The sequence below is a fragment of the Cucurbita pepo genome, chromosome 12 (genome assembly GCF_057944985.1).
Source record: "Cucurbita pepo subsp. pepo isolate OVF chromosome 12, ASM5794498v1, whole genome shotgun sequence".
NCBI classification, from domain to species: Eukaryota; Viridiplantae; Streptophyta; class Magnoliopsida; order Cucurbitales; family Cucurbitaceae; genus Cucurbita; species Cucurbita pepo.
This window is the reverse complement of record NC_141809.1, coordinates 10,758,146-10,778,223: the sequence shown is the minus strand read 5'-3', so window position 1 is coordinate 10,778,223 and position 20,078 is coordinate 10,758,146. Positions and strand designations below refer to the sequence as shown.

General features: G+C 41.4%; 3 protein-coding genes across 3 annotated transcripts; all 3 read right to left on the bottom strand.

Moving 5' to 3' along the window:
• Window positions 1-174: 174 nt before the first annotated feature.
• Window positions 175-2,689, bottom strand: LOC147790004 (uncharacterized). Its single transcript, XM_087129431.1, has 5 exons — window positions 1,856-2,689; window positions 1,581-1,603; window positions 1,386-1,498; window positions 960-1,153; window positions 175-453 (listed from the first exon to the last, which is right to left on the bottom strand). The coding sequence occupies exons 1-5, from the start codon at window positions 2,687-2,689 to the stop codon at window positions 175-177; spliced, it is 1,443 nt and encodes a 480-aa protein (XP_086985557.1).
• A 1,986-nt stretch (window positions 2,690-4,675) lies between these two features.
• LOC147790003 (uncharacterized) lies at window positions 4,676-5,173 on the bottom strand. The gene has a single exon (XM_087129430.1). The coding sequence runs from the start codon at window positions 5,171-5,173 to the stop codon at window positions 4,676-4,678; it is 498 nt and encodes a 165-aa protein (XP_086985556.1).
• Window positions 5,174-7,473: 2,300 nt separating this feature from the next.
• LOC147790002 (uncharacterized) lies at window positions 7,474-7,986 on the bottom strand. The gene has a single exon (XM_087129429.1). The coding sequence runs from the start codon at window positions 7,984-7,986 to the stop codon at window positions 7,474-7,476; it is 513 nt and encodes a 170-aa protein (XP_086985555.1).
• Window positions 7,987-20,078: the final 12,092 nt, after the last annotated feature.

Sequence of the window (20,078 nt, the reverse complement as noted above, 5' to 3'; positions counted from 1 at the left end):
GTTTAAGGCCATATAATGTCTTCTTCAATTTGTATACCTTGTATTTTTTACCTTTTTTCCCATAACCTTGTGGTTGCTCAACAAAGACGGCTTCTTTTAGTTCTCCATATAAGAAAGCACTTTTCACGTCAAGCTAATACACGTTCCAACTATTCTGAGCTACTAAAGCAGTTATCATTCAATAGTATCCCACCTAGCCACAGGTGCAAACACCTCAGTATAGTCTATACCATGTTGTTGTGCATAAACTTTTGCTACCAACCTAGCCTTATACTTGTCAACTTCGCCATTTTCGTTGAGTTTGGTTTTGAAAACCCACTTTACTCCAATATTCTTCATTCCTTTAGGAAAATTTGTCAACTCCCAAGTCTCATTTCGTTCGATGGCTTCTATTTCCAAGTCCATTGCAGCTCTCCATTTTGAACTGAACTGCTTCTTCAAAGGTAGTCGGATCTGTAGTTCAGGTTAATAGAACTAAATTCTTGTGCTCAGCTTCTTTAGAAAATTCTCCCCCGCTCACATAATCTTCCATTCATAATGGTGCTCTTTTGTTCCTCACTTCGAGAATGCTTTCTTCAGATATTGAGGAATTTGATTCAGATGACTCACTGGAAGATATACTAACTTCCCCTTCTTCTTTTGCTATCGTCTCCTCTTCAGATTCTTCCTCACTTTGGTCATGTTCGCCTCCTTTTATAATACTATCTTCTCATTCGAGGGTATCAAGTCTAGCTTCTTCGTTAGTTTTCCTCCAATTCCAATATTTGTTTTCTTCGAAATTCACATCTCTGCTTACAACTATCTTTTTGGACACTGGATCATAGAATCTATATGCTTTAACTCTTCACTCATCCCTAGCAACACACATTGAAAACTTTTATCATCTAACTTCTTTCTCTTACCGTCTGATACATGAACATACCCAATGCATCCAAAAACTCGAATAATCAAGATTATACGCCACTCCAAGCCTCCTTAGGAGTCATAACTTTCACTACCACTGTAGGACTTCTGTTGAGCATGTCCATTGTCCAGTTTATTGCTTCTGGCCAGAAATTCTTTGGAACTTGCTTCTCTGATAATATACTTCTAACCATGTTCATAATTGTTCTGTTCTTGCGCTCAGCTACAGCATTTTGTTGGAGAGTGTAGGCTGCATTAAGTTGTCCACTGATACCATTAGTTTAGCAAAAACTGTTGAACTCGTGAGTAGTGAACTCTCCACTTCTGTCTGTGCGTAGACAATGAATAAAATCTCCCGTCTCTTTCTCAACAATATTTTTGTAATTCTTGAAGATAATAAAGGCTTCAGACTTTCAGCAAGAAAATATAGCCATACATGCGGCTGTAATCATCAATAAAACTTATGAAATACTTCTTCTTACTGTTGAAAAGAGGTTTGATGGGTCCACGGATGTCTGCATGTACCCACTGCAGCCTTTGTGTTACTCTCCATAAACTTCTCTTTGAAAATGCATCTCTATGTTGCTTTCCCACCCTGTAATCAGTGCATATTTTAGACGATGCTTTCAATTGGGGTAACCCTCTCACCATTTGTTTATGTTGCAATGTTCTCAAACCTTTGAAGCCTAGGTGCCCATATCTGCAGTGCCAAAGATGAGCATTGTCTTCTATAATTGTTTGTAAGCAAGTGGCGGTTTGTGGCATGGTTCTTGCAAGTAATATGAACATCCTATTGGCACACATTGTTGTTTGCATAATAAGCCCCTCCTTGGGACGATTGATTTTGCATTCTCCATGTTGTATCAAAATAGATACACCTCTTTCTTGCAATTGTCCAAGACTTAAAGAGATTGTTTTTCAACTCAGGTATATAGAAAACATCAATGATTACCTGAGTGACTCCAGCAACTTGCAATCTAATGTTACCTTTTTCCAACACCGCCATCTTGAAATTATTTCCAAGCTTCACAGATTGTCGGAATTCCTCGTCAAAATCTAAGAACCATTTCTTGTTTGCACACATATGATTGCTACACCCCGAATCAAGGAACCAAACATCTTCCCTCCTTGATCGATTGAGTTCCACATATGACATCAACGAGATTTCTTCTTCATCTTCAAGCTCTGCATAATTTGTTTCCTTTTCCCATTGAGGACACTCATATCTAAAATGTCCTAACTGATGACACTTATAACACTTAACTGTAGTTTTGTTGTATGGATGTCTACCTCTTCCTCTTCCTCTACCTCTTCCTCTTCCTCTACCTCTTCCTCGAAAAATTTCACGAGCTCGATCAACTCCTCTTCCACCGAATCTATTATCGTATGTCACCTTTAGTGCTTGTTCATCACTTACACGTCCATTTAGTCTTTGCTCATGTACCATCAAGTTGCTTTGCAATTCATCGATTGTTAAAGTGCCTAGGTTATTAGACTCTTCAATCAAACATATAACATAGTCAAATCTTGAGGTCATTGATCTCAAGACTTTTTCAATAATCACCCCTTGTTTCATGTGTTCGCCATGAATTTTCATCTTGTTTGGAATGGTGAGAATTCGAGCAAAATATGCATCAACACTCTCACCTTCTTTCATCTGTAGGACTTCAAACTTTGTCCTAGGAGCTTGGAGTTGAGCTCTTTTGACTCTTGTGAGGCCCTGGTACTTATGCTTCATAGAGTCCCAAATTTGTTTTGCAGTATCTCTATTAAGGATCGTTTCCATAATAGTTCGATCAAGGCTTGGAACAAATAATTCATGACTTTCAAGTCTTTCAGCTTCTGGTCTGCAATTATTTTTTGTTGTGCTTCGGTAATCTCTACTCCTTCTGTTGCGGCAGGGGTTCCAGTCTCCACCAAGGACAAATATTCCTTTGAACTAAGAAAATTCTCCATAAGCATAGACCGATGATTATAATGACCATCAAACTTAGGAATTGCCAGTTGAACGTGTAATGACCCAACTTATCATATAAGTAGCGGTCAGGGCCGTTACGAAAGATAATGAGATTTATTTGGAAAAGGATGAAAATCATGCAGAAATTTATTAGAAATTATGTGCGGGGTACCCCTTTAAAATTAAAAAAAAAAAAAAAAACAATGTTGCCTAAAGCTATTTAAAATGAAGAGGAAATTTAAAATCAAAAGGAAGTCTAATGTGACTGCCTAGTTCCCACAAACTAGCATCCACAACATAGTTTAAATTAATAACAAAAGTGCGGAAACGTCGCTCCCACAAAATTATACTACAAAAAAAAAACATAAAAATCCTTGAATCGCCCCGTGACTGACATTGGCATCCTACTCGTCACCTCTGTGCCACAGCTTCGCCTGAAAATTATTTAAAAAAAAACAGGGTGAGTATAAAAATACTCAGTAAGGAACTCCCCTATTGGGGTCAACATATGAATCGTCACAAGGCGATCAACCAAAACACGCATCAGGTGATTAATGCCACCACAACATCAATGCCACTTTTACTCCGGTGGTTATTCTTAGTTCGTTACCCGAAACACACAGCGTGTAACCATTACCACAAGGACCTCACCTCCTTATTTCCTCCAATTGACTATCAATTGCTGGTTACCCGAAACACACAGCTTGTAACCCTTACTGGATAGACGTTTTCTAGAATCACCCCAAAGGTGACTATTGGTGGCTAGTTACCCGAAACACACAGCGTGTAACTATTACCACAAACCCCTTAACCATTGCTACCTACAAGCACAATATGTCGGCAATCTACACCTATCCGGACTACACAACCTAACCATATTACACGACAATCAGATTACATAACAATCCGATTACACAACCATTCGATTACACAACCTAACCATATTACACGACAATCAAATTACACAACAATCTGATTACACAACCATTCGATTACACAACCATCCGATTACACCAAAATTCGATTACACAACAATCCGATTACACCAAAATCCAATTACCCAACAATCCGATTACACCAAAATCCGATTACACAACAATCAGATTACACCTATCCAAACTACACAACCTAACCATATTACACCACAAACAGATTACCCAACCATCAGGTTACACAACAATCAGATTATACGACAATCAGATTACAAACAATTACACACACGATCAGATTATACTTAGAATTCAGATTATTACATAGAACCTAGCCATTGGACGATTCTGTTCGACCCATTTTCAAAAAAAACAAAATGTTTATTTTCAATAGGCATGCCCCTTACTTGAGGAGCTGCTTTCTTGGCCTTTCCTAATCAACGATGATCTGACTCCCCTCGAACTGAGCCTTCCTCTTACTTTGGCATTGAACCTTTGCTGCGTCTAACCCTCTTGAGGTCGGTTTTGGGCAACGACGATGTCGTTCCCTCGTGGCGGCGATGTGGCTGCTGGGCGAAGGTTTTCTGATGTGGGAAGGGGCGCGGAGCGGTATGGGAACAATCGGTTGCGGGACCGTGAGCGTTGGGTGGCAACGGCTTAAGGAAGAAAAATTATAAAGAGAGAAGGAAGGGCGGCGGACGGTGGCAGAAAGAAGAAAGAGCGGCCACTGGCTAAAGGTTTGCTCCCCTAGTGAACCCTAGGGCTTAGTTTATTATAAGTCTGATTTTGTTATTGGGCCATGGGCCCAAAACGTGGGCCTTACAATATTCCCCCCGAAAAGAAACTTTCGTCCTAGAAAGCTTCACTTAAATACATAAGGCTTACGCTACCTACTTTCCACTCTGAAGAGCTCAGGGTACTTGCTCATCATTTCCTCCTCTCGTTCCCAAGTGACTTCTTCCCATTGGTGATTCCGCCATAATACCTTGACCAACGTGATCTCTCGATTATGTAGGGTTTTCACTTCTCTATCCACAATTTGCACTAGTTCTTCCTCATAGTTCAAACCCTTATCAAACCGTAGAGGTTTGAAATCTATCACATGTAATGGGTCAGATATGTATAGTCGCAACATCGATACATGAAACACATTGTGGACTCCTGAGAGTATAGGTGGTAGGGCCAACCAGTAAGCTATTTGTCCCACTCGCTCCAAGATCTCAAATGGTCCAATGAAGCGTGGACTTAACTTCCCTTTGCGCCTGAACCTAAGAACGCCTTTCATGGGAGCCACCTTAAGGAATACTTTGTCTTCCACCTTAAACTCCAAATCTCTTCGTCTCACATTTGCATAACTCTTTTGCCTGCTTTGGGCCGTACGCATTCTAGTCCTTATTTTTTGGATAGCCCCATTAGTTGCTTGCACTAAGTCGGCGCCCAACAACTTGCGTTCTCCCACTTCATCCCAACACACTGGGGATCGACACTTCTTCCCGTATAAGGCCTCAGAAGGTGCCATCCCAACGTCGCTTGATAACTGTTGTTATAAGCGAACTCTATGAGATGCAAGTGTGTGTCCCAGCTACTAGCAAAGTCCAACATACAGGCCCGTAACATGTCCTCCAGAATCTGGTTTAAACGTTCAGCTTGCCCATCAGTCTGTGGGTGGAATGTTGTACTAAACTCTAGGCGTGTACCCAACGCTTTCTAAAGGCTTTTCCAAAACTTTCATGTGAAATGGGGATCCCTATCTCACACAATGGATATGGGTTGTGGTTGTGAGCCTATCAACCACAACCCGTATAACTGTGTAGCCTCTGGCCGTCCTCGGTAATCTCACGATAAAGTCCATGGCGATGTTCTCCCACTTCCATTAAGGTATGCTAAGTGGTTGTAATAGCCCCGCCGACTTCTGCCTTGAGGTTTTGACTTGTTGACAAACCAAACACTTGCTCACGAACTCGGCCACATCACATTTCATATTCCACCACCAATAATGTCGTTTCAAATCCTGATACATCTTGGTACTGCTAGGATGTAGGGCGAATGGCGAGGGGTGAGTCTCGATTAGGATTTCTACCTTCAGTTCTTCTTCATTTGGCACACACAACCACCCATGGTACAAGAGCCCCCCATCGGCTGTCAATGAAAACTCCTCTGTCTGATTGACATCTATCAAACGTCTTTTTCCAACCAAATCTGGATCACCATGTTGTTTATCAATAAGACGTTGCCTCAAGGTCGGTTGTATCGTTAACTGGGCCAATTGAGCGACGACCTCCCCTATGGCCACCGCTACACCAGCGCGTTCCAGATCCTGCTAGATCGCTTTTTGTGTAGTGATTAGGGTAGACGTGTGTGCTGATTTTCGGCTCAACGCATCAGCTACCACATTCGCCTTTCCCGGGTGATAGAGTATCTCCACATCATAGTCTTTAATCAACTCCAACCACCTGCATTGTCTCATGTTTAACTCCTTCTGAGTAAAGAAGTATTTAAGACTCCTGTGGTCAGTGAAAATTTGGGTCCTTTCTCCATAAAGGTTGTGTCTCCAAATCTTCAATGCAAATACCACTGCTGCGAGTTCTAGGTCGTGGGTGGGATAGTTTCGCTCGTATTCTTTTATTTGACGTGAAGCATAGGCGATAATCTTCCCATGTTGCATGAGGACACATCCTAACCCTCTTTTTGAAGCATCACTGTACACTACAAAGCCTCCATCTCCTGACGGTACAGTGAGTATCGGGGCTGTTACTAACCTCTGTTTAAGTTCTTTGAAACTAACCTCACACTAATCATTCCAGGTGAACGACTTTCCTTTCTTGGTCAACTCAGTGAGGGGGGTGGCGATCTTGGAGAAATCCTGCAAAAACCGCCGATAATACCCTGCTAGTCCAAGAAAACTTCATACCTCAGTCACTGTGGTCGGGCGAGGCCAATTCGTCACCGCTTCAATCTTTGTTGGGTCTACGGTGATTCCCATGCTTGAAACTACATGCCCAAGAAATCCCACCTATTCTGCCCAGAATTCACACTTGGAGAACTTTGCAAACAACTTGTTCGTTCTCAGAGTGGTCAGCACTTTTCGAAGATATTATCGATGAAGACAATCACGAAGTTGTCTAAGAACTCTTTGAACACTTTGTTCATCAACCCCATAAATGTTGCTGGAGCGTTGGTCAAGCCAAACGACATTACCCTAAACTCGTAATGTCCATACCTTGTGCGGAAGGCTGTCTTTGAGATATCACTCTCCGTAATCCTCAACTGATGGTAGCCTGACCGTAAGTCAATCTTTGAGAACACAACTGCTCCTTGCAACTGGTCGAACAGGTCATCGATTTGGGGTAAAGGATACTTGTTTTTAATTGTCACTTTGTTAAGTCCCGATAGTCCATGCATAAGCGCATAGAGTCGTTCTTCTTCTTCACAAATATCACTGGGCTCCCCAAGGAGACACACTTGGTCATATAAAGCCTTTGCTTAGTAGCTCTTGAAGCTGCAACTTTAGTTCTTTAGTTCAGCAAGGGCCATTCTGTACGGGGCTCTTGATATGGGGGTTGTTCCTGGCTCAAGTACAATTTCGAATTCCATCTCACGCTTTGGGGGTAGGCTCGAGAGATCTTCTGGGAACACGTCCACGAATTCTCTCACTAATGGCATTGAGTTAATGCTCACCTCAGTTCACCCTAATTCCACCACATGAGCTAATTTCCCCCAAGCACCCTGGGATAACATCTTCCTTGCCTTTAATGCCGAGACTATCCTCGAGACCGTTCCCTCCCTGGTCCCCTTGAACTTGAAGCTTGGCTGACCAGGAGGTCTGAACATCACCTCCTTGTTGAAGCAATCGATGAATGCATGGTTTTTAGCTAACCACTCCATCCCTACGATGACGTCAAAATTGGCCATGTCTAGGAGTATCAGCGTCACATCCATCGTGTGGTTTAACACACACAACTGACAATCCTTTACCCTCTCGAAGGCTTCCATACTTACCCCTACTGGGGTACCCACAGACAACCCGTACCCTAGCGGTTCAACTTCTACTCTTGCGTGTTTTACAAGATTAGTGGAGATAAAAGAGTGGGTTGACCCTGAATCAAATAAGACCCGTGCGTAGTACCCAAGAATAGAGAGTGTACCTGTGACTGCAGTGTTGGAGTTTTCTGCCTCCTGGCGAGTGGTAGTATACATTAGCCCCTATTGTGGAGCTGGCATCAGGTTTGAGTTTGGTTGGTAAGCAGGGGGTCTATTGGTACTAGTTGCTCTCCCTTGGGTGCAGTGCGCGACAACGTGGTCTTCTTGGTGACAGTTGAAACATACCCTATTCTTAAACCTGCACTGTCCTGGGTGACCTCTCCCACAGTATGAGCAACGTGGTCCGTCACGTGGCGTGTTCTGTGGGCAACCCTTTGGTTGCCTACGCTCTTGGTTTAAATTTGTCTTGGCTTGGTGCCAAGATACCTTTGAGGAGGTAGGTGACGTCTGCTCTCTTCTTGTCAACCGACGTGTTTAAGTGGGTTTGGGTGTCTTCTGTTGGATATTCCCTAAAATCGAGCGTCTCAACAAGTCGAAGTGCTGTAGCGTAGTCAGGTGGAACGTGAGCTGATACCGCCCCTCTGTTGAGACCATTATTGGGGCGAAACGGGACAGACGGGTGAACTTTCGTTCATACTCTTCTACTGACCTATTTCCCTGCTATATGCTTAGGAATTCGCGTTACTTCTTATATCGCACCACTGGTTTGAAGTATTTTTGGAGAAACGCTTTTCTAAACTGCGTCTAGGTGATGTCATCCTCGTCTGCAGCAATCGCCCGGGAGGCTGATTGCCACCACAGTTTATCATCTTCGCATAACAAATAGGTCACGCAACTCAGTCTATGTTCCTTCGGACACTTCATGCGTCGAAAAATTTCATCAATAGCCGACAACCATAATTCAGCTACGACACGGTCCTTGGATTTTCCCTCAAATACTTCGGGGTCCCGACGTTTGAAAGCCCGAAAATACTTACTTTCTTCTGATGCGTCAACGTCTCCCCGGTTGTGATGGGTTGTCTGCCTGGCACTTTGCGCACAAATTTTGGGCTTTCAACGTGTATTATACACTACTTTATGACTGACAAGTACATAAAACCACACACAAATTTTTTTTTCTCTTACAACGTGTATTATACACTACTTTATGACTGACAAGTACATAAAACCACACACGATAGTCAATCAAAATATCAATACTCGACAATACATATTCGTACATTAAGCAACATGCATTATCCACTAATTTTGATTGACAAGCGCACATAAAATCATCCAGGATAACCAATGTGATTTCACTATTTGACAATACATATTCCTCCATTTTATGGCCAAGCGTACCTGGAAGTGACGAGGGTTTGTTGTTCAGTCATGGGCGACTCTTTGGCTTACGATGTAAGCAGTCTACATAATCCCATAACTGGGCTCTAATACCAACGGTAACGACCCAACTTATCATATAAGACCGTTACGAAAGATAATGAGATTTATTTGGAAAATGATGAAAATCATGCAGAATTTTATTAGAAATCATGTGCGAGGTACCCCTTTAAAATTTAAAAAAAAAAAAAAAAACAATGCCGCACAATAGCTTTAGGCATAGACCAATGATCATAATGGCCATCAAACTTAGGAATTGTCAGTTGAACGAAATTGATTTCAGCTACCATATTTTGAATCTCTTTCAGCTCACTCCTTAAGAAAAAAAAAACTGCAGTTTCTTCTTCTCACAATCAGGCCTTGCGATGTGGTTTTGATACCAAATGGTGTAAACACACAAACTAAAGCTCTAAAACCAATAGCATTATCAAACAAATCTACTTGGTTGGCTTTTATAGCCTTACAAACTAACAAATTTAGAAATGATAAAATTAGCCAACTAGAAAAACAACCACTCACTAATTAATTCAGTGGTTCTAAAGAAGTGGACATCCTAAAGAAATGGTAGTCATATCAACAGTAGAGAACAGGTCTAGTATGACCATCTTTAACAGGAGATTCATATATTGGATAGTGTTGCTGTGTGTCACGGTCATGCTCGTCCAAGGCGTGTTGCACATGGCCGCATGCCCATGTCAAGCCCAACCCTTTATGTCTTTTCATATTCTAGTGTTTTACTTTTGTATTTCTAGGAAGTATGACGTTTCAGAAATATCATGTCTAGGCCTGTTAGACATGAAATGCCTCAGAATGTACTATAGGGGGATACGACTAGTTGTCAACTTCTTCCTACCCAAGGTTATATACTGTAAGCCGTTGTTATTTCTCTCTTGCTTGCTTATATAACGTCTCTTTAAAAAATCTCTCTTTCGAAAATCTCTCTCTGCCCTCGCTTTCTAAAACGTTCTCTTAAAATTGAGGCCAGAGGCTCGAGCATACGTCGCTTGGCCGTAGGTGACGCAAGAACGAATTGGCTTAGCTCACTTGTCGTTGGAAAGTGAGTGCCGTACAATCGCAAGTCTGCTGTCATTAAAAGTGCGATTGTGACAAGTGGTATCAGAGCTTTGTAAGCTCCGTGAAATAACAAAGACCGAGAACATGTCGACGACAAAGTCAACACCCAAAGCACAAGCTCCGTGAAATAACAATAACCTCACTCGAAGAAAAGGTTGCTCCTACGAGCAGCCTAAGACCATCTGGTAGCTCCGATAGTTCTATCGCACACAAGAAGAGACATGACGAAGAGTTTGATGTGCTACAAAATACAATATTGAGTTTGTTCAATGGATTAGCTGACGAATTCAGAACAACGATCGATGACATGCAAGAAAAGATGTCCGCCATGAGCACCCGAATCGAGTGACCATGAAAGCCGTGGAGAACGTCTTGGCTGGGCAAACTAATACAGGATCCAACAAACTGAAGTTTCCCGAACCTAGACCTTTCAAAGGGAACCGGGATGCCAAAGAGTTGGAGAACTTCATGCCAAAGAGTTTGATGTCGAACAGTACTTCAAAGTCACACCGGCTTGTACCGACGACATGAAGGTGACAGTAGCCTTGATGTATCTCATAGACGACGCCAAACTTTGGTGGCGTATGAAGGTACAAGACATCAAGAATGGATTGTGCACCATAAACTCGTGGGAAGACCTCAAAAGAGAGTTGAGGGGCCAATTCCTCCCCGAAAACGTAGACCATCTAGCAATGGAAAAACTAATAGCGCTAAAGCAAACTGGAAGCCTAAGGGACTATGTCAGACAATTTTCGACCCTGATGCTAGATATTAGGGGCATATCAGAGAAGGACTAAGTGTTCTTCTTTATAAATGGGTTACAACCATTGGCCAAAACAAAAATACACGAGAAAAAGGTCCAAGACCTAGCTACCGCAATTGCCAGCGCTGAGAGACTCCTAGACTATGGGAACGAGGCGAGTTACCAAAGATAAACAACACAGGCCCCAAACACTGGGGGCAAAACATATAAGCCGCCAGGTCATTGAAATGGAAGCCCCAACAGGCCAAACGGAGGTAACGACAGACCAAGTAGGTGGACAGATAGAACTCCTCAAAACAACCAAGCGGGGACATCTCGAGGACCTTACCCTCAAAGGAACCACCTGACAACACCTTTACAATGCATATTGTGTAAAGGCCCCCACAAAGTGTCCTACTGTCCTCATCGGGCCTCTCTCACTGCATCCAAGTGTCCATTCAAGAGGGCAACGACACAAGAGTCGAGACTATGCTAGACAAGAAGGAAGATCAAGACAACCCTCGAATGGGCGTGCTCAAATTCCTGTCAGCCCTCCAACGGAAGGTCGAACCGAAGGAGATAATAGAGAAAGGGCTCATGTTTGTGGATGCGACAATAAACTCTCGACTGAGCAAGAGCACTTTGATAGACTCAGGAGCGACTCACAACTTCATCGCCGATCAAGAAGCCCGAAGATTGGGACTCACCATAGGAAAAGACCCTGGAAAAATGAAAGCTGTCAACTCCGAGGCCTTGCCTATTGTGGGAGTTTCCAAAAGAGTCTCCTTCAAATTAGGGACTTGGATAGGAGAGCTGGATCTTGTCGTAGTTTGCATGGACGACTTTGACGTGGTACTTGAGATGGAGTTCCTCCTAGAACACAAAGTTATCCCAATGCCACTAGCGAAATGCTTGGTGATCACCGACCGCAATCCCACAGTAATACCTGCAAGCATCAAGCAGCCAGGTAATCTTAGAATGATCTCAGCCATACAATTGAAAAGAGGACTCACACGAGAGGAACCTACATTTATGGCTATACCACTGATGGAAGAAGTAACTACTGAGGAAACTATCCCAGACGAAATCAAGGAGGTACTAAACAGTTATGCTGACATAATGCCAGAGAGTCTACCACAAACATTACTGCCCCGTCGAGGCATTGATCACGAAATTGAACTCCTTCCTGGGATTAAACCCCCCAGCGAAGAACGCATACCGGATGACTCCCCCTGAGCTAGCCAAATTGAGGAAACAACTAGATGAGTTGTTGACGGCAGGATTCATCCGCCCGACAAAAGCACCTTACGGAGCTCCTGTACTATTTCAGAAAAAGAAGGATAGGACGTTGCTTCTGTGCATAGATTATAGAGCCTCAAACAAGGTGACGGTACGCAACAAGTACTCACTACCGATAATATTCGACTTGTTCGACCAACTTCATGGGGCAAATACTTCACGAAGTTGGACTTACGATCAGGGTACTACCAAGTATGTATCACCGAGGGGGACGAGTCCAAGACGACGTGCGTGACAAGATATGGGGCCTTCGAGTTCCTGGTAATGCCCTTTGGCTTGACAAACGCCCCAGCTACGTTTTGCACGATAATGAACCATGTTTTCTACGAATACTTGGATCAGTTCATCATAGTATAACTCGACGACGTAGTTGTATACAGCATAACCCTAGAGGAACACAAAGTACACTTGAAGCTGGTATTTGACAAGCTGCGGCAGAATTAGTTGTACGTCAAGAAAGAAAAATGTGCCTTCGCACAGACATGCATCAACTTCCTCGGACATGTCATTAGTTCTGGACAGATCGGGATGGATAGCAATAAGATAAAAGCTATCCAAGAGTGGAAAGTCCCTACTTCCGTATCCGATGTGCGGTCCTTCTTAAGATTAGCAAACTACTATAGGCGGTTCGTCGAAGTGTTTTCATGACGAGCCGCCTCCTTAACGGAGCTCCTCAAGAAAGACCACCCTTGGTCGTGGTCAAATAAATGTCAAATGGCCTTTGAAGATCTGAAGGCAACCATGACGAGGGGTTTTGTCCTCGGGTTAGTAGATGTTACAAAGCCATTTGAAATAGAAACAGATGCTTCCGACTTTGCCCTAGGTGGTGTCCTTATTCAAGAAGGGCACCCCATCGTTTATGAAAGTCGAAAGCTCAATGATGCGGAACGGAGATACACTGTCTCCGAAAAAGAAATGCTGGTTGTAGTTCATTTCCTACGAGTCTTGAGACATTATCTCTTGGGATCACAGTTCATAGTGAAGACGGATAACAGCGCCATCTGCCACTTCTTCGATCAACCAAAATTGACGGCAAAACAAGCCCGGTGGCAAGAGTCGTTGGCGAAATTCGACTTCAAATTCGAACACAAAGCAGGGAAGAGTAATCAAGCAACCGATGCACTGAGTTGGAAGGGCGAACATGCGGCCCTGTGCATGTTAGCCCATATTCATTCAAGTAAGATCGATGGATCGATGCGCGACATCATCAAAGAACATTTACACAAAGACCCATCGGCCAAAGCTGGGAAGACACGACAGTTTTGAGTCGAGGGACACCTTCTAATGACTAAAGGAAACAGGTTATACGTCCCAAGAATGGGAGAACTGAGGAAGAAGCTCATTCAGGAATGTCATGATACCTTATGGGCAGGACACCCTAGGTGGCAAAGAATGTATGCCCTAATTAAAAAGGGGTACTTCTGGCCGAATATGCGGGATGATATCATGCAGTACACCAAGACGTGCCTCATCTGCCAACAGGACAAAGTCAAGAAAGCCAAAGTCTCGAGACTCTTGGAACCTCTACCTGTGTCGACAAGACCTTGGGAAAGTGTGTCTCTCGACTTCATAACACACCTCCCAAAAGTTGGAGAATATGACGTCATCTTCGTTATCGTAGATCGGTTCTCTAAATATGCGACGTTTGTTCCCACTCCCAAATTATGCTCGGCTGAACTAACAACCCAACTATTTTTCAAACACATTGTCAAGTTATGGGGCATTCCGTCGAGCATCATTAGTGATAGGGATGGTAGATTTATTGGCACATTTTGGACCGAACTATTCGCCTTCTTGGGAACGACTTTAAACATCTCTTCGAGCTACCATCCTCAAACCGATGGACAAACGAAACGGTTCAACTGCTTGCTCGAAGAATACTTACGTCACTTCACCAACGCTCGCCAGAAGAACTGGATACAACTGCTGATGTGATCCAATTCTGTTTCAATTGTCAAACGAGCTCGTCTAAGGGGAAGAGTCCCTTCGAAATTGTAAGTGGATGACAACCGGCCTTACCACATACTATTGATCATTCTTATGCAGAGAAAAACCCTCAAGCTCAAAACTTCACAAGAGAATGGAAGCAGGCAACAGATATAGCCCGGGCATATTTAGAGAAAGCTTCCAAGCATATGAAGAAGTGGGCGGACAAGAAGCGTCGCCCCCTTCAATTCCGAGCAGGAGATCAAGTCCTCATCAAGTTGAGACCAAAACAGATCAGATTTCGCAGTCGAAAGGACCAGCGACTAGTTCGAAAATATGAAGGCTCGGTTGAAGTCCTTAAAAAGATCGGGGCTACCTCCTACAGAGTTGCGCTACCCACATGGATGAAAATCCACCCAATAATTCATGTGAGCAACTTGAAGCCTTATCACCCTGACCCGGACGACGACCAGCGAAATGTAATCACAAGACCGAGCATCGATCTGAAACAAAGAAACAACAAAGAAATAGAGGAGATCCTAGCCGAAAGGGTTAGGAAGATAGGAAGACCCGTACGGACGATTCGTGAATTCTTTGTCAAATGGAAGAATCTCACTACGGAGGAAACCAGCTGGGAACGCGCCGAAGATCTGGACTCAGCCGCCACCCACATCGCCAGTTTCGAAAGTAGTCGCTTGACAGGAACGTCAACCAATTTGGTGGGGAAGGATGTCATGATCATGCTCGTCCAAGGCGTGTTACCCATGGTCGCCTGCCCATGACAAGCCCAATCCTTTATGTCTTTTCATATTCTAGTGTTTTACTTTCGTATTTCTAGGAAGTATGACATTTCAGAAATATCATGTCTAGGCCTGTCAGACATGAAATGCCTCAGAATGTACTATATGGGGATACGACTAGTTGTCAACTTCTCCCTACCCAAGGTTATATACTGTAAGCCGTTGTTATTTCTCTCTTGCTTGCTTATATAACGTCTCTTTCAAAAATCTCTCTCTGCCCTCGCTTTCTAAAACCTTCTCTTAAAACCGAGGCTAGAGGCTCGAGCATACGTCGCTTGGCCGTACGCGACGTAAGAACGAATTGGCTTAACTCACTTGTCGTTGGAAAGTGAGTGTCGCACAATCGCAAGTCCGCTGCATTAAAAGTGCCATTGTGACACTGTGCTCTAGAATCTGGGCGTTGCGGGGCATCAGTCCAATATGAAACGTCGATCGGACGGTATAAGTTGTCGGTAACTTCTTGGAGATGAAGATTGGAGGCCGCAATGGGCCAAGAAGGTACGATTCGCTCTCTAAAAATATTGGGATGAATTTTTGTGAAATTTTGGTGTTGATTTGTTAGGTATTGATTCTTATTATTCCAAAAAAAAGGCCAACTTTTTTTTAGAGATTGATTTTCATGTAGTTCTAGAACAACTTGGATGGATTTGTTGGACGAATATGTTGTATTTTCTAGTGCTTTATTTTAAGGTATAATTATGTTTATTAGAACATGTTTTACTCTCATAGAATGTATAATGATTTTTCTTATGAGGTGTATAAAATTATTGAATCATATAGTAGTGTGAAAATTTGCATATGGACAAGTTTGAGCTTTGAGAACAACGAAGTTGCTATAAGCATTCATTTTAGGGTATAAAAAGTTATCGGTAATGTCTCACATTACATGTTATTGTTTGATCACAACGAGTTTTCTTTCCTTTTCACGAACATTATAAATGTGTTTTCTGCTTGAGGCATTGCACAAATTTAGTAGGAAGAAGTTCGTAGGGAAGATGGATGATCCATTGGATATTGTGAATCTTGCAATCAATTCACACAAAAATGATCAAGAAAATGAAAGATGTTCTAGATTTGTACTCTTGTTGTAGTGTACTAGCTTGAGTAATATTTTTTTTAGAAAGATTGTTTTTCTTGGATAAACTTAATTGTTCGTGTGATTTCAGGATCGTAGAATCTGATTTTTTTGAAAGATCATCAATATTATTTGAATGTTAGTTTTAAGCTTAATTTAGGACACCTTTAAGGTTTTCTTTAAGGACGTTAGCTCATAATAAATTGTGCTGGTCTACGAGGGAGGAGGTGGCTTTTTACCCTTCATTTTGAGATATAAATGTTACCTTTGGCGTGCTTTTTTTAGTTTGGTAGAACAGTAATAACATTTAGTTCCTTACTATCATTATTTCAACTCTTGTGTTGTAGGAGTAGAGTTATTTTTCATTCTTTTACTTTTTGCTTTGTAGGAGAGAGATATGCTTATAAAAATGTGGAATGCCTATACAAATGTAGGAATCACTTTAAAATTTTCCTTCTTTTGTTTTTCTCTTCCTTTCACTACTTGAACTTGCCTCTTCAAAGCAATATTAGTAACTCCATAATTGATGGTGTCTAAGGGCTGCAGTTGGGAACAAATAGAAAAAAGAATGTGGGCTAGTTGTTGCATACCGTTTTTGGTAATGGACATGAATCATATATTGTTTACTTTTATTTATCGATGTATCAGTACTATTTTGATTTTTATGCCTTACTTTAAAAATTGAATGGTTATTAGCCTTTTTTCTTTAAATATTTGCAGTTTTGAAGGGGAAGAAAGCCCATCTTAATGGAAAAATGAAGAAAGGAAAGGTTGTATATGGGGTAGTTAGACACAAAGCATAACAAAATTTATATAACCAAAAATAATTGCTATCAAACGTGTATTACAATAATTATAATAATTATAAATGAGTAAATAATTTTGTTATAATATAATATTAAAGCTATAAATACTAAATGATATGAACCAAGAGATATCAATCGTACAATATACTTTAATGAAGATGTGAAGGAAATATTGTTGAAATTATGAAAAGATATTTCAATTTATGCCACATTGAAGAAGAATGAAGTTTCATGTTATAAATTTTGGGTAGATTACAATTTTAAGTAATTTAGAGTTATTGTATTTAATTAATATATTTTTAAGACTTTTTATTTACTTCGTGTTACAATTACATAATTTAATTATGGGCATTAAGTATGAATGTTATAACTCTTGAAATGCCTTTAATAGTTTCATTTCGAGGTTATACAAAGTGTTGTATTTGTAAGTAGACTTGGAAAATACAGTAAAAAAAGCATTTGTGCTATTTTTAGCCAATGGCTAAGTTTCTTTGCAATTATATGTAGTTTAGGTTGCACGTAAAATCATTCAAGCTTGACAAGATCAATCTTGCTTATGGAGTGATTCGAATCTCAAACAAGCGTTCTTGCGTTGAGATATTTGATCAACAAGAATCATTCAAGCTAGACATGATCGATATTGCTTGTGGAGTGATTCGAATCTCAAACAATGTTCTTGCCTTGAGATATTTGATTAACAAGGTAATCAAAATCTTACTCCCCTTGCCGTGATTTCCACATATAACTAAATTATAGCGTTGTGAATATGCTATTATAAGTTAATAACAACACATTATTTTAGCTATATTAACATAGCTTCAATGAAAAATGCTATTAAATGTTTTCATAGCATTGTATATAAGCTATATATTTATGCTTTATTATAGCATCACTTATAGCTATACAAAAACGCTATAAAAAGTCTCAGACTTTTTGTTAAGGATAGTTGACCGTTATTATAAGGAAAATATCTAGATATTTGCCTTACATTATGGCTTACCATATTTGTCATTTTACTAAAGGCAAATATATTGTATTCATTAATTGTTCTTTCCATATTACTTGTAATTTGCCCTAATTCTCTATACTGTAAATGATTATGAATAGAGAACTTTCACCACCATTTAGGTGTGCTGGTTTCAGTAAACATTTTTATGGTATCAGAGCTTTTTTTTGGTTTAACAACCCTGATCCTTTTTTCTCTATGGCTTCCGAATCCTCTTATCATCTTCTTCCTTTCAACACTCTAATCCATATAATCACCATCAAATTTTCTTCATCCAATTATCTTCTTTGGAAAAGTCAACTTCTCCCTCTCCTTGGAGTCAAGACATGCTGGGCTATGTTGATGGAACTATGGTTCCCAACTCACTTTGAACCAGAAACCTCATCAACACTCAACCCCAAATATTTGGCGTGGAGAGGAGCCGATCAACGACTTCTCTGTCTCCTGCTCTCCTCTCTGACCGAGGAAGCCATTGCTGTTGTCGTTGGTCTCTCCACTGCACGTGACGTTTGGCTTGCGTTGGAAACTACGTTCAGCTATCATTCGAAAGCTCGTGAACTGAGACTCAAGGATGACTTGCAGCTGATGAAACGTGGCACCAAACCTATTGCTGAGTATGCCCGTGCCTTCAAAATAATTTGTGACTAACTTCATGCCATTGGTAGACCCGTCGAGGACATTAATAAAGTGCACTGGTTCCTTCATGGCTCGGCACCGATTTTTCAGCCTTTTCTACTGCCCAGATGGCTCTCACCCCTATCCCCTGTTTGGCAGATTTAGTCTCTAAAGCTGAAAGTTTTGAGTTATTTTAGCGCTCCCTTGAGTCCTCTGACTCCACTCCTACAGCATTCACAGCCACTAATCGTGGTCACATCCATGGAAGCCACCCTCCTTCCTCTAGCAACCAGCGAGGTCGTTCTTATTTCCACAAAAATAACTCTTCCAATCGAGGACGAACCCACTCAAGTTAGGATCATCGACCACCTCACTGCCAAATATGCCGCAAAGAGGGCCATTATGTTGACCGCTGCAACCAACGGTATGTTCGACCTGATTCTACTCATGCTCACCGTGCTGAAGCCTTCAACACGTCCTGTTCTATTGCTGGACCCGATGCTGCTGATTGGTTTCTAGATACTGGGGCTTCACCCCATATGACCGCTGACCCATCTATTTTGGTTTAGTCTAAAAATTACACGGGTAAGGACTCTGTGATCGTAGGAAACGGTGCATCCCTACCCATTATCCACATCGGTACTCTTTCTCTTGTTCCAAATATTCACTTATTAGATGTCTTGGTTGTCCCTGGTCTCACTAAAAATCTTCTTTCAATCAGTAAATTAACGTCTGATTTTCCTCTCTCGGTTACATTTACTAATAATCTTCTTACTATTCAGAATCGTCAAACAGGAAGACTGGTGGCAACCGGTAAAAGAGATGGAGGTCTATATATGTTGGAGCGCGACAACCCTGCTTTTATTTCAGTACTTAGAAACAAATCTTTATGTGCTTCATATGATTTATGGCATGCTCGTCTGGGTCATGTGAATCATTCTGTTATTTCTTTTTTAAATAGAAAATGTCATCTTTCTCTTACGTCTTTATTGCCTTCTCCATCACTATGTAGTACTTGTCAGCTTGCGAAAAGTCATCGATTTCCTTATTCCCGCAATGAACGTAGGTCGTCTCATGTATTAGATCTTATTCATTGTGATCTTTGGGGTCCTTCCCCTGTCAAATCAAATTCGGGTTTTCTTTACTATGTTATTTTTATTGATGATTATTCTCGATTCACTTGATTTTACCCTTTAAAATTTAAATCTCATTTCTTTGATATGTTTCTTCAATTTAAAAAATTTGTGGAAAATCAATATTCTTCTCGTATCAAGGTATTTTAAAGCGATGGAGGTACTGAATTTACTAGCACTTTTTTCAAAACTCATTTACGTACTTATGGCATCCACCATCAACTCTCTTGTCCATATACACCTACTCAAAATGGTTGTGTTGAGAGAAAACACCGTCATGTGACTGAGACTAGCTTGGCCCTTCTCTTTCACTCCCATCTTTCTCCTCGTTTTTGGGTTGACGCCTTCAGCACTGCAGCTTATATTATCAACCGGTTGCCTACTTCACTTCT

Excerpts from the sequence above, each read along its gene's own strand:
- LOC147790004 (XM_087129431.1), bottom strand. The coding sequence starts at position 2,689 with ATGGAAACGATCCTTAATAGAGATACTGCAAAACAAATTTGGGACTCT. Across the intron at positions 1,499-1,580 it reads TGGGCACCTAGGCTTCAAAG|GGTGGGAAAGCAACATAGAG; the intron begins GTTTGAGAACAT and ends CACTGATTACAG. Across the intron at positions 1,154-1,385 it reads CATCAAACCTCTTTTCAACA|CCTACACTCTCCAACAAAAT; the intron begins GTAAGAAGAAGT and ends AACTTAATGCAG.
- LOC147790003 (XM_087129430.1), bottom strand. The coding sequence starts at position 5,173 with ATGCGTACGGCCCAAAGCAGGCAAAAGAGTTATGCAAATGTGAGACGA.
- LOC147790002 (XM_087129429.1), bottom strand. The coding sequence starts at position 7,986 with ATGTATACTACCACTCGCCAGGAGGCAGAAAACTCCAACACTGCAGTC.